We start from the raw sequence: 20,954 nt of genomic DNA, 5'->3' as shown, positions 1-20,954 counted from the left end.
CCACCAGCCCACAACACAAATCAGCCAGTCCAAAATGTCAACAGTACTGCTGTTCAGAAACCTGGAATAAGGGATCTTACAAATCACCTGGTATGATCTCTCCTCACTTCAAATTCGAATAATTTACGGTAGGTTAGAAATGAAGTTTAGATTCCCGGTGTCCTGACTTAGGCCTGTAATCATTTACCTCTACTATTTCTTCTAAATCCCACATCCTCCCCGCAACCTCTTTCCAAAGCCTCTGGAAAAGCAGAGCAGAGATTTTCCTCTTCACAGCTTGAGGTCTAGAATATAGCATATGCATATTTCTCTGTGTGAATGCACTTCGTTTCAAAGCTCAACCTAAAAGCTTACCATAGCAATGACAAATCAGTATTTTTCATTTTACTTTTAGAGCTTGTTTAAATCTTGGGATGCAATAAAATCTTTTGATTATATGAAAAAGGAAAAGAGAAAGGAATATTGAATGAGAGGAGCTATAAAAGTTAAACTATAGCAAGAGGAAAAAATAATTGCAGGAAGAGAACCAGAAGAACATACAAATGAGAGGAAGTTAAAAAAATTCTATAAAACTCTTTGCAGCTTGTAATTTTCATTAAAAAAAATCTCATAGTTAGGCAATACAAACATCTGTTTGAATTAATATATGTTCAAATTTTTAAATGCTGCCAACAGTCCATAGCATGTATTCTTTATAGTATTGCACAGTTAGTTCTTAAGAGCTCGTTCATTTATTTCTTTTAATTGAATAAACATAAATCAATCCCTACTATATTCCAGAAACAAGACATTGTGGATGCAAAGATGGTACTTAAACTTGTCCTCTGGAAACTAACAGGCTTCTGGAAGAGACAGACATGTAAAAATTCTATCTAGTACAAGATACTAAGTACAAAAATAGAGCCGTGTCCACAGTACGTATGGTATACATTGATCAGTTCTGCTTGGGCCGAATGGCTCTGATTAATACAGGCGTTCTCATCCTGTTCTGGAACTCTTCATAGCTAGAAATAGATGTCCACAAGATAGAGTGGTAGAACTACAAGAAAGTGCAGTTTGAGTCTATTATGCATGGAATTATGGTAAAGAGTTCAGACTTTTAATCCAGATAGACCTGAATTTGAATTCCAACTGCTCTCCTCAGACACACTCATACACATATCCATACATTGTCTGTTCGTCGAGTCACTTAATTTCTCTGAATCTTGGTTTTCTTATTAGTAAAATTAGGAAACTAATATACATTAAGTGTTTATGGAAAGAACCTATAATTCCAAATACTGTAGTACATACTTAAAAACTTGCTAAAAGGGGATATCTTACATTTAGTATTCTTATCAGAATACAAAATAATAATAAATAAAGAGGGTGAGAGGAAACTTTGGAGGTGATAGATAGAATTGGCATAGATTGTGGTGATGTTTTCATGAGTTATACTTATCTCCAAACTCATAAAATTGTATACATTAAATATGGACAGCTTTATGTATGCCAGTCATACTGCAATAAAGTAGTTAAAAAAAAAAAAACACACCGTTTAGTACCAAGCAGTATATTTAGTACCAGTTTAGTACTAGTAAGTATGTAATACATAGAAGAAACTAATTATTATTGTTATTATTTTTTCTTCTTAGTAAGAAGGTTGCATTTTTAGCTTACTCATACAGAAAAAAATTGAAAATTAGTTTTAGACATATACCTACTTTGGAAAATGATTCTGTAACCAAATCATTCCAACTAGGAATCTAATCCCATTTCCCTCCATCCCTTAGGATTATACATAACAAATTAGAGAAGTGTGACAATTTATGTCTACCTGTGACATGCATTTACTCCTTAATGCTCAGGTTGCAGCAGGTGGTCTGATCTAGGACTTCCTGCCTCAGTTAACAAGACTATGACTAGAGAAAGTCTTTGTATGACATAGAGAGGGCTTTTCTATGGGTCTAACATGCCAAAACTTTTGCTGACCCAAACAGCCGTTTTAATGTGTTTTCTAAAATTGCTGTCTGGAAGCAGTCTGGCTTGTAGATATCTCTACCTTCATTTCATAAATACCATTGTACTTCTGACTAAACCTCTAAGTACATTCGAAGGTATATATTAGGTGATAAACAGAGTTCTTTTATTATATATTCAAGTTTAAGAACTAATTCTTCTTAGTAATGTATTTCCTCCAGCTAAAAGAGACTGATGGATTGGAAGTTGCCCACACATTTTTTTCTTGGAAAATTGTATTTGTCTATTTGTCGCTCCGCCCACTGTACATTCACATTTGAGAGGTGCTAAATAAGTCACACACTTGAAAATGTCATGCATGTCTAATTTCGTGCATGGCAACATATATTATATATATATATATATGTATATATATATATTATATTTTATTTTAAGGAAAATAAACAATATGCCACATTTCAAAAATTTTGCTAAGCCTTATGTTATTGTTATATAGCACACATAATCCTTCATTACAGTAATTTACCTATATAATTTAATAATAAAACCACATGCTTTTCATTTCTATGGTATGTAGGAAGGCTGGATGCAAATACTGGTATTTGATCTTTCATGAATATAATTAATGCCAAAGGAAAAAAATTCTGAGTTATATCTCTCTCTTTTTTTTTTTTTGCCATGAAAGCAACACAATTATAAGAAAGAGAATTGGAATGTATATATTTAAGAATCTCAAAAGTGATAGTATTATTATTACTGAGAGATCTAAGTAGAAAACAACTTTAAATCAAAATTATGATAAAAAACAATGAAGCATTTACAAAGATAAACTTATTTTAAAGAATCTTATATGTTTCAAAACATAAAGTGTTGATTTGTCAGTGATTAAGTTGCATCAGATAAATTTAACTTCATCTCAATCCTGTCTATTAGGTAGTATTTATTTTCTATCAACATTAACTCCTTTCTATGTACTGATGGTTTGTTCCCTTGTTAGTTTTTTAAGTGACCCTTTCATATTAAAATCTAAGACAGTGTTTGAAATATGTCATTCTACTACTTTCTTTCATTTATTCAAGAACTATTGGAATATGAACCACAAGTATTGCTTCTCTCAGTACTTCCCACCTCCAAAGTGAGCCTCACCCGAGAAATGGAAGCATCATCACTCAGGTAGTCGCTCAAATAACCCAGGAGTCATCCTTAACATTTTTCTTTCCTTTTTCCCAAAGAATATGCAAGTACTGTCAGTTCCACCTGCAAATGAATCCCAATCCTTCATTTCTTTCCACTTCTATCCCTAACACCCCCTACTCTGGGCCATCATCATCTTTCTCATCAAGCTAATGTAACAGCCTCTGGAAGAGTCCTCTTGCTCCCACACTTCATCCCATGCTCTGCCTCCAACTCTGCACCAGCAAGGAATGTAATCTTTTAAATACACATCAAAGCTCTGCTTAAAGTACTCAGCTTCCACTCTTCTTGAATCCAAAGAGGCTCAGCTTATCCACACCTCAGCTGTTCCCATGCATCCTCTGCTTGGGAGGCCCTTTCCCCACATTTGCATGTCTCAGCTGTCTCAGATTGCTGCATGCTACTCACTATTATGATATCTCTTCATGGCACTGGACACTATTTGATTTGTTAATAAAAATAATAAACTTAAATTTTTAAGAGCTGTTTTACAGAAAAATTATGCAGAGTATAGAGTTTTCTATTAACCTTCTCCCCTACCTTCCTAGACATTTTCCCCTATTATTTACATCTTACATTAGGGTGCTACATTTGTTATAATTGTTGAGCCAATATTGATAGAATTAACTAAAGTCTATAGTCTAGATTAAGGTCACTCTTCAGATTGTACATTCTATGGGTTTTGACAAGTCTATTGTGTCATAGATTCACCAATAGTATCATACAGAATAGCTTTACTGACCTGAAAACCTACTGCACTTATTCATCGTGACCTATCCAACCTCTGGCAAACCACTCATCTTTTTTATTGTCTCTACAAGCTTATCTTTTTTGGAATGTTATACACTTGGAATTGTACAATATGTTCACTATTTGAGTTTTTAAAATAGTAACTTAATTATTATCCATGACCCCTTCTGGAGTATACTGGAGTATAGGCCTCATGGGAACAGATATCCTATCTGTCTTGCTCTCTTCTTGGCCCAAAGCACCAACAACAGACCCGTAGCGAATCTTCTGTAAGAATTTGTAGATTGCATGAACGGGTGAATCTACCTACCAGCCCAGTGGAGAGCAATCACCTATACTTTTGAAATATTCTTTTTTTCGATTTGTTCTAGTAACTCTGAAGCAAATTTCCCCAGGTTTCTAACTTTTACACTGGTGCTTTGAAGATTTCAGAAAAAGAAGTTATTCCCTGGCTGCAAGTGGTTGAATGTATGGCTACTACAGGTTCTTTTGCCACCTGAGACCATTATCTCATGCAGGAATTTATCCAGTCATATTGGATACATGGGTGCTCCCTGAGTTAGAAGTGCAAAGTCTGGATCTTATTTTACATGTTAGTAGCAAGCTCTGCTCTGCCTCCCTCTCGCCTTTTATCCTCACCTTTGCTCTTCTGCATTGTATCCATTCTCCCCTGAACAATTTCCATTTTTATCACTCTTTACCCCTTTCTACCTTCTGATCCTCCCATTCTTTTTCACCTGTAAAGCAATAAAAACACCCTAAATGTGACTGACAAGAGCAAGCATAGCACTCGAGATATGCTGTGTGAAGGACATGAAGAACCAGATATTTTAAAACTCAATTAACTATAATAAGGAACCACATCCTCCAAAACACTGAAAAATGCCCAGAGGTCTCTGCCACAATTTCCATAACCTTCAACTTTCTCTCAATTTTTTCCCCTTAACCTCACCATTTAATATAGAAAAATAATTTTTTTACTCAATTTTTAAAGTATTCTTTTGTTTATGGTGTCACAACTTTTAGAAATCTTTTTAAATGCCACGTCCATAGGAAATGCCTCTGAATTCATTTTGATGGAGGTTTTAGGGTGTTCTTACTACTTGCTATATTTAGATTCAAGGAAATATGCTCATTATCACCCTATTCAAGGCCTTAATTGTTTAATATCCTTCAAATATAGACATACTCAGCCTCTGTCTTTCCAAACTGAGCCCTAATCTTTCTAACATAAACCCCTTCCCAGCAGGGGGAGCACAAATGAACAAAATCCAATAAGATGCTTAGCAAGGCTGTTGCTTGCGACGTGTAAGTAGCATAATGTCTTTTGAGGGGCATTTGAAAACTAAGGAAGGACTGTTTTTAAAGTGAGCAAAATTAACACACAAGAACATAGCACACAAGAAATATATTATAACCCATTTATGAATTTCAAATATTTTAATATACATCACAGAATGTACAGAAGGATAGGAAAATCTTATTCTACTTGGAAGGTAACTGTTAACTCATTCGACACCAAATAGCACTGCCTAGTTTAGTGGGTTTAGGTTTATTCTGGGTTTTACTTTTTAAAAATTAGAAATATACTTTTAAAGGCTGTACATTTATAATCTATAATTTACATAGTCATTTGGAGTTAACTTTTATATTTTTATAATATTCATTCACCTAAAAAAATTAGTTGGTAGTGAATTGTACAGCCTTCGAGTCTATAATCATTTCCTTTTCATGTTTCAAATTTCAAAAAATACTTTCAGGCTCTTAGAAAAAAGTAAATCAATGACTCCTTAAGGAGAAATCTTGCCTCTAAGACATATTTCTTTTTAAAATTTGTCCTGCGTTCCATAAAAATGATATAGCTGAAGAAATAAAGTAAGCCTAAAGTGTGCCCATGAGACTTTAATGACTTTGAGGTTTTCAGTGACCTCATTGAATCACTTTCTAAAACGTCATTCTCAGAGTCAATCAAGTTACTCAAAGTCTCAGTACAATTACAGCTTTATTCTGCAGGTCAGCATCCATAATTCCTTAGGTTTTCTTTTAGGTATCACTGCTGTCAGATATGAAATTTCCCATTTTGAAAGGATTATAATCTTGCTTCTGTTCCCAGTCTTTTCAACATTTACTTGAATGGCAATGTATCCAATAATTTTAAGCAGTGGACTCAGCAAAGGGTAAAATATATAAAGAAGCAAACTTACCATCAAACACGTTACTATAATAACAAAGATGCTGAGAAATATGACAACAGCATAAAATCCTTCTTTGCTCCAGATTTTGTCCGCTTCATGCTGCCCTTGTAAAACATTTTTCTTTAAAAGCAAAACAGAAAGTCCGATGTTAAATGAGAGCTTGAAGAGACTGGCGTTCTTATCAGACACTAAACATATTTTTAGCTTTATTCCATTCAGTGTAGTAGAACACACCTACATTCCCCGCTGTGAGAGCTGCTTCTCACACTGATCTAAGACAAGGGGCTGCTGCCCTTACACATAAAAAGATTGTTTTATCTCCCATACAGGATCAAAAGCATGCCCAACATGGCATATCAAGTCTGAGGCTTTGTAAATGTCCCTCACAGCCTCTCTTGGAAATTACCTGGTCCCTAGGTAAGAGAGTTCTGTTTTTTTTCTGTGTCGAGGAAATTGTTTTTAGAGCTTTCCTTACTCTGTTTGAAGTCCCCTCCCACCACAACACTCTTCCTTTTGTGCTGTAATACTGCTCTTAACTTTCAAACAGAGGCAAAACAGGTGCAAACAAAATTTCATGATTCATTAATAAACAGAGCAACAATGCGAGATCATTTCCTTCTCTTTTCCCCTCTTTTATCAAATCCTTTTTTTTAAAAAAAAAACATATATATATGTGTGTGTGTGTATGTGTGTGTGTATATATATATATATATATATATATATATATATATAGTCCTCTTTGTCAAAATCTGATTCAAGTACCACCTTCATAAATTGTTAGGATATTATATTTTATTTAAGCAAGAGGGAACACCAAAAGGTCCAAAATTATTTACTAATAAAAGATGAAATAAATAGTTTAATTTTATTTATACTTATTTTTTTGCTTACTATTTTGCGGGGGAGGGTGGATGGGCAGAAAAGAAGCATGAATAAAATGTGAATGAGTGTCTTACTTTTATTTTGTCTATTTGTTTAAAAACAACATAGCTAGTAAATCAAGTCTTAGAATGCAATTAGTTTTGTGATTCAGTGAAATTTATAGGTTCATAGTTAAAGAAACTTTAGCTTGGAACTAAATGATCCACAATTAGGAAAATCACATAGAGGCTAAATCAAGTTATATGTTTCTAAATTCCACTTTGGTGAAGGCTGCCTTTTCCTTTCTTTAGTGAGGGAATTTTTCTGTCCTTGGACATTGTCTCTGATAATTAAGAAAGCCTTGAGCAACAAGATAGTGAATAATGAAAAGCCACACGGAGAGAGCCCTTGGAAGATGAGAGGTCATCTTGGACATTTCGGTGGCAAATGAGTTCCCAGCTTAATGTAACCACTGGAGTGACTTCAGCCTGTACTTGTAGAACAGAACAATCTAGCTGATCCTAGTCAACTCACAGAATCACAAGAAATAAATAATTATTATCTAAAAAAAAAAAAGAGAGAGAGAGAGAGAGAAAGAAAGTCTTGGACAAAACAAGCCTTTGCGTCTAAACTTGGAAATCATTACTAATTATTTTTCAGGCATTTAAAAAAATAGAATATATTTATCATTTGTAAATTAGACAAAACAAACATTTGCCTTGATAAACATTTTATGAATCTTTTCTCTTGGAACTCGAGTGGGTTCTGGTGGAGCTAAGTTAGACAGAACAGAAGGGGTCTGTTAAATGAGTTCTATTGTAATTAGAAACAATTTGAGGGAGCCTATTGCTTGAAGTTGTCGAGTTTCCATTTCCTTTGTTTGTTAAACACGAATGTGCTCCCTATAATATTTTGCTTAATTTCTATAACATAGACAAATTCATAGATATAAAAATGCTTTCGAGATATGTTTAAAAATACATAAATGGAAGCAGATGGAGAATCTGAAAGTGCTTGATAAAATAATTAGAAACCAAGTATCCTTCTGGAAAGAAAATCTTGGGTTCAAGTGACAACTTGTCTTTTACTCTTTGACCTCATTCAGATCATATATTATCCCAATGTGTCCATAAACATAACTGGAAACTAATAAAAAAGAAAACTCTTGAAGAAATCAAGTGTAAGTATGGAAATGAGTTTTTTTGCAGGCAATTAAATAGCATTATTGCTTGCTACAAAAGCAAACTAGTTAAGCCTTCAAATAGGAAGCATAAACTTGTCAAATTTAAGTATGAAGATCTCAGCTTTAGTTAATGTAAAATTTGGATAAAAAGGGTGGTTTGTTAGGTGGGCGGAAAGAGATTTTGTGTTCCTAACCTGATCAGGTTCATTTCTTTTTTGCCTCCTATAGTTCCGTACCTCCTGAATATCAACATGTTCCTTTCTGCTTAAGATGAATCTGCTTTGTTTGTCTCTTAACTAAAGCGATGATGAGGGAAGAATTAACCTCCCACCCACCCCCACCACCCCCACTTCCAGTTAGAAAGACACATGTTTTGCACTCCCAGAACTTAGTCACTGCACTTTCTTGGTAAATAGATTTCCTTCTGAGTCACGCTATTCTTGCTGAGCACTACTATATTTGTACAGAGATCTAAAAAACTTGATAAGGGCAAGGTAATAAATGGAAAAGTCTGTAGTTAAGATCCCACAAATCAAAAGATTGTAATTCACAAGACTCTCTGCTCTGTTTGCATAAGATTAAAATCACGTGATGCCTTTTATATTTTGTCAGGGGTTGGAGGGTTCAATAGTCCGAGGCTCTGTGGCCGGGTCAAGCCAATGCCACTGTATCATCTTAACAGTTTATTTCCTAGCTGCATAGTTTTGCACTTTAACTTTGTTGCAGTGAAAGAAGTTGTTGGGTTTCGTTTGGTTTTATGATTTAAAATTTAGGCAGTTTCCTGTATCAGTTTCAGTAACAATGGCTTCTCACAGCAGAGGGAATGCAATTAGCATTAATATGATGGCTAGGTGGAGGACAAGAGGAGGGAGGGAGCAATTAGGAGATGGTTTTATAAACTATATAGATTTCTAACCAATGTACTGTATACTTGAAACTAATTTAAATGAATAAATTTTAAAAATTAAAAAATAACAATGGCTTCTCTATATTCTGTTTAATAATTTGATGCACTACAATTTTTTTTTTTTAAAAAACAATTTTGATCCCAGATGGTGGAAGAGGTTCCCAAGTCCTAGGAGAGCTGATACAGAGGTTTTAGAAGATATATCTCGTTAGGAAAAAAGAATGAAGTGGAAATGTAAATTATGTGGTCAATTGATTGACTCAGGAAGATAATTGGGATGTAGCCTACAACGATATGGTTTTGTTAGATGAATGCCAAACCTCCACTGTATTACGAACTAGGCAAATCATTAGGTCTGAATGATTTGACACATGTTAACATTGAATTCCTGTTTGGCATTCTACAGCTAGCATGATAATTCTTTAGACTGCTAGCTAATGTTCCTAGTTTGAAGGAACAATCACCAAATGCCTGGATTATGGTTTATATTTATTCAATATGATTTTTTTTTTTGCTTCGTAACTATTCCATGCAAGTATCACATTGGCCTGTTTTTAAAGAAGGTAACTTCTTCTTTTGAAATATAATAAGACCTGTGAAACTAGAGTAATTTGCAGTTAAGCAAAAAAAAAGAAAAAAATTCTCAATCATTTTTAAATATGAATGCAGAACTTATTATTTTAATAGATATTTAATTTTATAAAACCACTTAAAAATAAAAACTAAAATAATAAATTTAATTTTATTTCCTTGTGATTTGATTTATTTGGCAAGAAGAAGTCTAGTTTTATCTTTATGAACATCTGATAATAAAATAATATTTAAGTGCCTATAATGTTCTAAGTACTGGGTAAAAAAATATTTTAAACATGTCTTTTTCTCCCAAGAAACTTAGATTTAAAATGAAAACAGGTAATAAACAAAAGTAATTCTCTGGTATTTTTCTTTGTTTCTCAAAAGCCATTTTTTATTTTTAAAAAATCAAGCAAATAAAGAAATGATAACGATAAAAAAACACACCCTTACCTGAAAGTAATTAATATAAGTTTAGGAATAGGTGCTTTGTCAACAAATATATAAAAAGATGCTCAACACCACTAGCTATTAGGGAAATGCAAATCTAAACCATAATAAGATACCATCTCACACCTGTTAGAATAGCTATAATAAACAGAACAAGTAATAATAAATGCTGGAGAGGATGCAGAGAAATAGGAACCCTCATACACTGCTGGTGGGACTGCAAATTGATACGGCCACTATGGAAAACAATGTGGAGGTTCCACAAAAACTGAGAATTGACCCACCATATGATTCAGCAATCCCTCTACTGGGTATTTACCCCAAAGACTGGTAAACCCATATCCACAAAGATATTTGCACACCGATGTTCATAGCAGCATTATTCAAAATGGCCAAGACATGGAAGGAACCAAAGTGTTCTATGATAGATGATTGGCTAAAGAAGCTGTGGTACATATATACAATGGAATATTACTCAGCCATAAGAAGAGATGAAATACTGCCATTCGCAACAACATGGATGGACCTCGAGATAATCATGCTAAGTGAAATGTCAGACAAAAGTTGAGAATCACACGATATCACTTATATGTTCGATATAAACCTAAAAGCAACAAATGAGTGGGACAAACAAACAGAGACTCATTAGCACGGACAATAGACTAGTGGTTACCAGAGGGCTATAGACTAGTGGTTAATAATCGGGTGGGGAAGGAAGGGGGAAGGTAGACAAGATAAAGGGAGTCAAATATAAGAAAGTGAGGGGAGGGTGAAGTGGGTAAAGGGAATTAAATATATGATAGCTGAAGGAAACTGGACTTTGGGTGAAAAACACAATAAAATATACAGATGTAAAATAATAATGTACACCTGAAAATGATATAATTGTATTAACCAATGTTACCCCAATAAACTTAATTTAAAAACAAAAGGAATAGGTGCTTTGAGACATCATTCACTGTGTTTTGTAATCCATGTAAAGGATGAAAAACCAAAACGCCAATATTCATTTTTTTTTTTTCTGTTAATAAACATGCTACCATAGCAGAGCTATAATTTTGGGATAAAAATGTGAAAGAATGTGTTGAGGCATGTACTGCCATCACATATTAACTACAAAGATGAATAAAGAAGTGAAGAAACTCACAAAGTACCATCTCAGTTAGTTAATACAACTATTAACAAATGCTTTTGCAGTGCTCCTTTGGACTGTACATGTCTGAAGCGCCTCACAAGAGCACTTGCACACTGCTGACAGCCTTCTCCTTAGCCTTCTCTTATTTCTGCACTTAGAGCTTCAGGTCAGAGGGTAATTCTGGGCCTTTTCTAGAAGTGTCTGAACAAAAGGCTCTATCAATTCATCCATCCTTCATGAGATGCTCCTTACAGCCAATTAAAATACTTCCTCATCTCCTGTAAAACAATATTTCCTAGAATCTAGGTTTCCTAGTTTTCTCAAATCCCACGAATTCATAAGAAATATCACATTTTGACCATCGAATACACTTTCTGGGTGTTTTGTGATAGGCAGTCAGGCTACACTCCTCACCTTCAATAGGCTGAGGTATGTTGGAGGACCCAAATATGTACTTGATTTTAATTAGGCTTTTTTTTTTTTTTTTTGTATGGTGAACTTCTCTTGGTTCATAGATCTGGATGATTCACTTACCTGCCATGTTCCTAAAGCATTCAGAATGGCATTTAAGCTCAGAATAAAGCAATAGGGAGGAATGCTTATATAACTCCCTGAAAATTTACAAAAAGCAGAATAAATTAATCCAGTGGTCTTTTTAAATTTTAAATAATTGTCCTGGGTAAGATGGGTACAAGTCAGTCTGTGTAGGACCTGGACTGTAAGAATGAGGATAAGTGTGATGTACAAAAGGAAGCCCCTTCAGAATCACATTTAGGCAGGGCTAGAGAGGGGTCTGGGTGTTTAAGATATGTTGACCCATTCCTTTGGCCTCTCTGAAACATGAGGCAACTTCTTGTTCCTCAAAGCTCCCATGGCATAGTATGGTAACATTATCATACCCTTGCATTCTCCTTATCTGCTTGTATCTTATTTGCCTTATTAGAACATAAACCCATTGAAAGCAATAATCATATTTTATTTATTTCTTTCTTTATTTTTCTGACCTTGCATACCACTGAGCAACGAGCTTAGTTATTTGTGTGCCCACTGAATACAAGACACAATTGAAGCCTCTGAGGACACAGATAAAATAACATGACATGTCTCTGCAGGAACCTGCAGTGTAGAGATGGACTCAAAGACTAACGTAAGATAAGGGGTTTTTATACTAAGCTCACTGAGAACACAAATCAGTGAGCACTCACATCTGTGGTAGCACAAAGGAAAGGTTTGCTCTATAGTAGATTGATCTTGAACCATAAAACGTGCGTAGACAAATCGATGTATGTACAAGTGTGGAGGGAAGAAACAGTATGGGAGTGTCATGGGACCTATTAAGTTTGGAATTGCTGAAGCATAAACTAGGAGAGTATTGTTCAACAATTATAAAGCCCAGCTCATAAAGGACCATATACCATATTAAGAAATCCACACTTGATTCCGTAGCATTAGGAGGCCAAAGAAGAATCATGACATCAAGAGGGCATAGCCAAATTTACTTTAGCAAGATTATTCTGGCGGCAAGAGAAAAAACAAACTATGTGTGTGTGTGAGAGGTGGGAGGCGGGGTGCAGTGTGTGATGGGGGGGGCAGAGGGCAGGGAGGAGCGTAAAACTAAATGCAGAAAAACCAGTTGGATGTTGTTATTATAGTCACAGTTCGATGATGACACACATTTTCATTCTGCCAACCCACCTTGCATTCAAACATTTGTTCACTGCCTACTTTAGATGAGGATTTCTACAAATGTTTAAAAAATTAATTCATATTTTAAGTCTATAAGGACTATACTCATTCTTTTTATTATACCCAAATGAGAGGCCATGTGCTTTACTGAAAAGTGAAATAGATTAGGGATCAAGATGTCTAGATTTTAAATGTTGCTTTATATCTCATGTGCTTTGTCACCTTGACGAAGTTACTTAATGTCTATGGACCTTACTTTCCGTATCTATAAAATGTTCATATATGTTCCCTCAAGGGCTAATTCTGTGATTCTATGAATTTAATTACATATGTTTAAGATGATGATTATTTTAGCAAGTTTGTTAGAGCGGGATAGAATAGGATAAGTAAAAAAGGGACAAAATCCATTCAGAAGTGAGAATGGTGAAGTTGTTAGGGGAAATTTAAACAGTGCCAAATTGGGAAAGTGCTATAAAGAAAATAACCATAGTTTTTAAGATTGGGTTCTTCAATAAAAAAAGAAATTCATATTAATTCCAAGGTTGTGGGAAAAGGTGACTTTCTGGTAACTATCTTGGCAATGAAGGCGACAAGGAGAGAAGCGCACCCATTGCAGAAGAAAAATTTGAAGGTGTTTTTTGGACATTTCAGTGTCAACCAATTGACAAATATATCTAAATGACCTTTTTTTTTTCACACAATGTACCAAAATAAATTATAAGGCCAAAAGATTTGGAGAAGAAAGTGTTAAGAAGTGAAACTTTGATGTGAAAAATGAATTTCCTGAAGGAATGAATACATGTGAGGTGAAGATCAGAGAATTCTGACCCTTAGGGAGATTTTTATTATCAAATAATGTACAATAAACAGCATTCACAGCAAAGCTTCTTGAAGTTGGATTACCATGTCATGCTAACTTTTTTAGATGCAAAATTAGGTGCAAAGTTTTAGATGAAATCTTCCATGCAACAACATACCTCAGGGGAGACTTCTGTAATTCCAAATTGGGATAAACTTTGATGTAAAACATTGATATTGAGTGAACGCAGCACTTCCTCAGATGGCAGAGATTCAGAAATTCCTCCTTTTCGGTTTACAGGAGACACAAAGAGTTCAACACTGTTCTTCTTGCTCTAGTAAAAGCAGATGATTTGTATGTCAATAGACCATTTTTAAAAATCTTTGGGAAATATTTTTACCTTTCTTCTAGAAACATTTAAGAAAATCAAAACCCTAGAATCCTAAAAGGCATTTTGGAGACTACGTTTATTAGTAATATTACCAGCCTGAAATCTTCAGAAGGCTTTCTTTCAATTAATTGACATCCCAAGATTTATAATTTTATATTTCATTGGATGCTGGTTTATTTTCCATTCCATATTGCAATTTTTGAAATATATTGTTTGGATGTTCCCTGAGTAATTGTGCTTGAAGAAGCACTTTCAAATCAAATGAAATAAAACTTGATGCAATAGTACAATTGTTAGACATTGCAACTCCATATATTTTTCTTATAACTTATATTGATGTGGAGGCAGGACTAAGAAAGGTGATGCTACATGAGCTTTAAAGTTCCTTCCCTGATTCTGTTTTTCTTCTCAAATATGTCACACTTTTAAAATCTATCCTTTGGTAGAAGTGTGTATGTTGTGTAGTAATACCATGATACTTTACCTCATTAGCTGAAATGAAGACAGAAGATCTCCTACCATAAATGGATGATAGGCCACATACACACAAAAAATAAACACCACACAAAAACGACATTGCCATTGATAGATTCTCCTTTACAACTTATACAATGTACTTATAGAAGTAGGTTATTGCCCATCTTTTTGATACATAGAATTCTCTCATGCTAGAAAATTTTCTTTTAATGCAGTTTTTCAATTCAACCAGGAATAAAATAAAGTATCAATGTACTATTAGCAATCTAGAAAAAGTGTTTCCATATTGCAGGAACAATAGACAATGACTAAATATAGCACAATACTGATGCAAACATTTTTATAGTAATTTAAATAGTTTATGATGTAATAACAATAGTAGAAAGAGGACTGGGTTTGTGCCTGGCACACTCCCATCTACCTTAAATCTGTGATCTCATTTAATGCTCGAAACCTCTCCAGAACATCAATTATTATTATTAGTTCTCTCTATTCAGCAAATGAAGAAACATAAGTAGCTTGCCTAAGGTCACGCAACTGAGACATGGCCGAGCTGAAAATGGAGTGAGCTAGACTCCAGCAACAGGAGTACAGTTCTGTCTGTCTCCAAGGCAAATGCTCTTCAACCCTGTGCTCTGCTGCCTCAAGTATCCTCATAACTCTACCAGTTATAATAACTACTCTTAGAAACAGACATGTACAAATGCTACTAACATTTTCCCAGGGTAGGTGTATCCCTCCCTGGGTGTGGCAAATCCCTCTTTTATCCTTGCAATAGGATATCTAAGATATCTGTGTGTGTGTGTGTGTGTGTGTGTGTGTGTGTGTGTGTGTGTAAATAAATAAAACTAGATCTAGAGCTAAGACATCTATAGTACCTAAATCTTCTCATTTGAGCAAGCTCTGCCCTGGATATAAATAATCCATTTCATTCTTTCAGGATATTAGGGAATGCTGTATTTTCTCTTCTATGGTACTAAGTTAAAAACTTTGTGTTTAAAGTTTATTTTGTCCCAGGAAATAGTTGAGTCATAGAATAAAGTCATTATAAGGAATGAAACAACTCATCCTCCACACAAATAAAAATGAAAAGAAACAAAAACCCTAAACCAAAATGAAAAGCAATTCTTTTCCATAGTAGGAAATGCAGATATTGGTATAGTAGAAAACTGAGCTCAAGCAGAAGATAAGAATTTAGGGCAAGTAGAACACGAAGTCCTTGCTTGAGTTCCCACTGCAGTGGAAATTAAGAACAATTTTAGAACTGCAAGATGATTCCAAAGTCCCTTTTCAAAGGTACCTTAGGTAATTAGCTTTTTACAAAGAAAAAATCTTCTGCTTTGAATTTGCCTTTCTCTGCCTTTGCTTACACCCACCTTCAAGTACAGATGGGAAAGCATTGTTGGATGACATCGAGGTTTCCAAACAACTGAGGGGGGTGGCGGGGAGAAAGGATGTAGGTGATCGATAGGTCTAAAGTGGGCCTTGTACAGAAGATCCTTTGGATTTGCCTCAGACCCACCCCACATACCTATCTACGTTTTCTCTTGGCTTTTCAGAACTATCTGTTCTTGCATTGCATTTGGGCTGCTGTCCCCAAGGATGGAGTCTTTATTTTTTATTCAAAATCCTCTGCATGTGCATTCAGTATCTTTCATCCTACTGACATACTTGAAGGAGTTCGCACAGATATTGTCTGGAGACAGTGCTTTAGCTGATACTGAAGGTTTTGCTCTTAGGAAGAATATTTTGAGAGTAGTGTCAGGTTAGTGAAACAAGTATTTTGGGCCCCTCTATTCATACCTACTGGGGTACAAGCCTTGAACTATGAGATGGCTGACAAATATTTTCTGTAAAGGGCCAAAAAGCAAGTCTTTTAACCATCAATTTAGCCAAATGAATTGTTATAGTGACTCAACTCCGTCATTGTATCATGAAAGCAGCCATAAGACAATGTGTAAACAAATGAGTGTGGCTCACTGCAATAAAACTTTCTTTACAAAAAAGCAGCGGTTTGCCAGATTTAGCTCAGGGGCCATAGAACTATAGCATGGTTGTTCTTTATTACTGATCCTTATTACGGAGCCCTTCAATAAAGATCAAAGTTTATTGTTGGGAGTGTAAAAGGGAAGCATCTTACAATGAGGCGATTGATGTGCACTTGCTGGGGTAAGAGTCCTAAAGCTGCGGCTATTCCTTGGCGGAATATTTGAAGCAAGGTTATATTCAGCTTGTTGACATCCATTTGCAGTGTCTGGAAAATAAAGAAAAAAGAAATCCAAATTATCATAAGTCTTTGGTTCAGGATATTCATTTCCTGACTGATGACTGACCACAATAATTTCTGTAACTTTGATAAATTCACACTTGTGGTAACTTATTACATTTTTAATGGAGATAACATTATAGGAACATTTTATGTGAAATTTGAACTGGTGTTAGTTAAAAAGATGGTGCATTGTAGAATGATGAAATTTGTCTAGTTATAATCAATAATGCATGTAAATGATCAATTCATAAAGAATTTCACTGAAATGTGTGTTAGTTTATTTAGCTTTAGTTCAAGTCCAGATGATAGAATTAAATATGTGGCCAAGTGTATTTTGCTAATCCAGTCTAGAGGACAGCTTTAATTTATGTTCACACGCAGTCACGAAGAGAAAGATGTATGAAATTCCATCACGCCAGACTTAGTAGTTTCTCTATGTAGTGATCTGCTGCCAGTGTAAGGCAAAAGAACAAAGTGCTATAACGTATTTTCAAACTTTGGTACAGAAGCCAGTGGTACTGATGATTTGCTCTAAGGTTAACAATTTTTATCCAATTGTTTGGCCAAACAATCTTAATTTTCAAGTTGTTCTGGAAAAAGACAATTAGACATTTGAAAATTCCTAAAATACAAATCAAGTTATGAAACTAATAATACAGTCTTAATTTGAGCCATGGGTGCTGTCCCTACATTTAAATCGCAAATTATTTAACTATATTTTCAAAAATGCATCATAAACATTAAGATATTGTACAAGATGGAGAAACCAAATCTTTATGCATTTCTTACATATATGTATTTAATAATATTTTATTTTTATTCCCCTTCACCTATTTCTCCTATCTCTTTCCCCTCACCTCTGTCAAACACCAATCTGTTCTCTGTATCTATGAGCTTGGTTATTTTTAGATTTCACATGTAAGAGAAATCTTTCAGTATTTGTCTTTCTCTGTCTGACTTAATTCACCTAGCATAATAAATGCCCTCAGGGTACATCCATGTTGTAGCAAATGGCAAAATTTCATTCTTTCTATGGCTGAATATTATTCCGTTGTACACACACACAGACACACATATGTGCGTACACCCCCCCCCCCACACACACATATATATATACCACAATTTCTTTATCCATTTATCCATCAATAGACACTTAGGTTGTTTCCATATCTTGGCTATTGTAAGTAGTGCTGCAATGAACACGGGGGTACATGTATATTTTCGAGTTAGAGTTTTTCTTTTCTTCAGGTAAATACCAGAAGTGAAATTGCTGGATCACACAATGGTTCTATTTTTAATTTTGTGAGGATCCTCTATACTGTTTTCCATAGTGGCTACATTAATTTACATTCCCACCAACAGTGCTCAAGGGTTCCCTTTTCTGACATCCTTGCCAACACTTATTTCTTGTCTTTTTGCTAATAGCCATTCTAACAGCTGTTAGGCAATATCTCACTGTGATTTTGAGTTGCATTTCTCTGATGATAATGACGTTGAGCATCTTTTCATGTACCTGTTGAGCATATGTATATCTTTGGAAAAATATCTGTTTATATATTCTGCCCATTTTTAACTTGGGTTATTTAAATTTTTATTTTTTATTTTTGGCTTTTGAGTTGTATAAATTCCTTATATATTTTGGATATTAATCTCTATCAGATACATGATTTGCAAATATTTTATCCCATTTAGTAGATCGCTTTTTTATTTTATTAATGATTTCCTTTGCTGTGCGGAGGCTTTTTAGTTTGCTGCAGTCCCACTTGTTTATTTTCACTTTTGTTGCTTTAACTTTTGGTGTCAGATTTAAAGAAATCATTGTCAAGACCTTTGTCAATGAGCTTATTACCTATGTTTTCTTCTAGGTGTTTTATAGTTTCAGGTCTTACGTTCAAGCTTTTAATTCATTTTGAGTTAATTTTTTCATACAGCTTAAGACAGTGGTCCAGTTTCATTCTTTTGCATATGGCTGTCCAGTTTTTCCAATACCATTTATAGAAGAGACTGTCCTTTCCCATTACATATGCTTGGCTCCTTTGTCATAAACTACTTGACCAGATATACATGGGTTTATTTCTGGGCTCTTTATTCTGTTTCATTGATCTATGTGTTTGTTTTGGTGCCAAAACTATGCTGATTTAATTACTATAACATTATAATAGAATTTGAAATCAGGAAGTATGATATCTTCAGCTTTGTTCTTTATTAAGACTGTTTTGGCTGTTCAAAGCCTATTGTGTTTCCATATAAATTTTAGAATCCTTTGTTCTATTTCTGTGAAAAATGCCATTGGAATTTTGATACAGATTGCATTGAATCTGTAGATTGCTTTAGATAGTTTAGCCATTTTAAGAACATTAATTCTTCCAATTCAGGAGCACAGATATCTTTCCACTTATTTGCATCTTCTTACATTTTTTCCTTAATACCTTATAGGTCTTTCACCTCACTTATTAAATTTATTCCTAGATATTTTATTTTTTTTCATGCAATTATAAGTGGGATTGTCTTCTTAATTTCTCTTTCTGATAGTCATTATTAGTGTGTGAAAATGTAATAGATTTTGTGTATTGATTTTATATCTGCAACATTATCAAATTCGCTCATTAGTTCTAACAGTTGTTTGATGTAGTTTTAGGGTTTTCTATATATAATATCATACCAAATGAAAAGAGGAACAATTTTACTTCTTTTTCAGCTTAGATGCTTTTTATTTCTTTTTCTTGTCTGATTACTCTTGTTAGGAATTCTAAAAGTATGTTGAATAAAAGTAGCAAAAGCGAACATCTTTATCTTGTTCTTGATCTTAGAGGAAGACTTTTCAGCTTTTTACCAGTGAATATAATATTAGCTGTGGGCTTGTCATATAAGGCATTTATTATGCTGAGGCATGTTCCTTTTATTGAGTTTTTACCACAAATGGATGATGAATTTTGTTAAATGCTTTTTCTTTCCTATTGAGATAATCATATATTTTTTTTATCCTTAATTTTGTTAATGTAGTGTATAATATTGACTGGTTTGTGGATGTATATGATCTTTTTAATGTATTGTTGAATTCAGTTCGCTAATGATTTGTTGAGGATTTCCATACCTATGTTCATCAGGGATATAAACTTGTAATTTTCTTTTCTTGCGGTGTTGTCTGGTTTTGTTATCATTATAATGCTGCCCTTGTAGAGTCAGTGTAGAAGAGTTTTCTCCTTTTCTATTTTTTGAAAGAGTCTAAGAAAATTGATATTAATTCTTCTTCGAATATTTGGTAGAATTCACCAGTGAAGCCATGTGGTTCTGGACTTAGTTGAGAGGTTTTTGATTACTGATGCAGTATCCTTACTATTAATTAGTCTGTTCAGATTTTTCTATTTCTTCATAACTCAGTCTTGGTAGGTCATATGTTTCTAGGAATTATCTATTTCTTGTAGGTTGTCCAATGTGTTGTCATTATTATTTATAGTAGTCTCTTATGATTCTTTGTATTTTTGAGGTATTAGTTATAACATCTGGTCTTCATTTTTAATTTTTTTATAATGCATTTATATATATTTATGCATTTCTTGTATGCTTATAATGCTTAATTTACAAACTTGACCAGAGTAGGTCATCGATAACTGTTGAATGGCTGCAATATCACCTAGTATATAAAGTGAGTCAAATTTCTACGTACGCACTTCTCTGATAAAGCAATGGGCTTACGAGTGTAATCTATTTTAGTATAAGAACTCTTGGAGAGCCTTCTTCCAGTTTGCTCTAAAAAGAGAATGATACAGCTTCAAGAATTTTTAATCTTATTAGGAAATAAATCATCCTCCATCTATAAAGTTGGTACAAAATAAGTGACTGAAAACTGAACCAAATGTTCAATGCTACAGAAATTAGAGGGAGTGGGGATGTCAAAAGAGGTATAATGGTTACCAGTCAAAATGGTGGACCCAGCTGAAGCTCTAGACTGCGTTTATACCTTAGGATCTTTCAATGCTTGCATGGGGGGATGGGGTCATAGGCTTGGCCATGTTAAGAACTGAAATTGGACTCTTTGCAAAACTCTGAAATCCAGAAGACACAATCCATTCAAAAACTCTACCTAACAACCCAACTATAAGGTACAACTTGCTTTTGGGAAGT

The 20,954-nt window shown here is 34.3% G+C and overlaps 1 protein-coding gene across 1 annotated transcript in view; it reads right to left on the bottom strand.

The window, feature by feature from the left end:
- The window catches only part of PTPRR (protein tyrosine phosphatase receptor type R), a 217,534-nt gene that overhangs the window by 87,743 nt on the left and 108,837 nt on the right, over nt 1-20,954 (bottom strand). The window contains exons 3-5 of the mRNA XM_016152328.2: nt 16,701-16,814; nt 13,871-14,026; nt 6,108-6,218 (exon numbers count right to left, since the gene is read on the bottom strand). Coding sequence (XP_016007814.2) covers nt 6,108-6,218; nt 13,871-14,026; nt 16,701-16,814 — 381 coding nt within the window. The remainder of the gene's footprint in view (nt 1-6,107; nt 6,219-13,870; nt 14,027-16,700; nt 16,815-20,954) is intronic.

This window comes from Rousettus aegyptiacus, unplaced genomic scaffold (assembly GCF_014176215.1).
Source record: "Rousettus aegyptiacus isolate mRouAeg1 unplaced genomic scaffold, mRouAeg1.p scaffold_m13_p_2, whole genome shotgun sequence".
Classification (NCBI taxonomy): Eukaryota; Metazoa; Chordata; class Mammalia; order Chiroptera; family Pteropodidae; genus Rousettus; species Rousettus aegyptiacus.
This window is presented reverse-complemented; position numbering and strand designations above follow the sequence as displayed.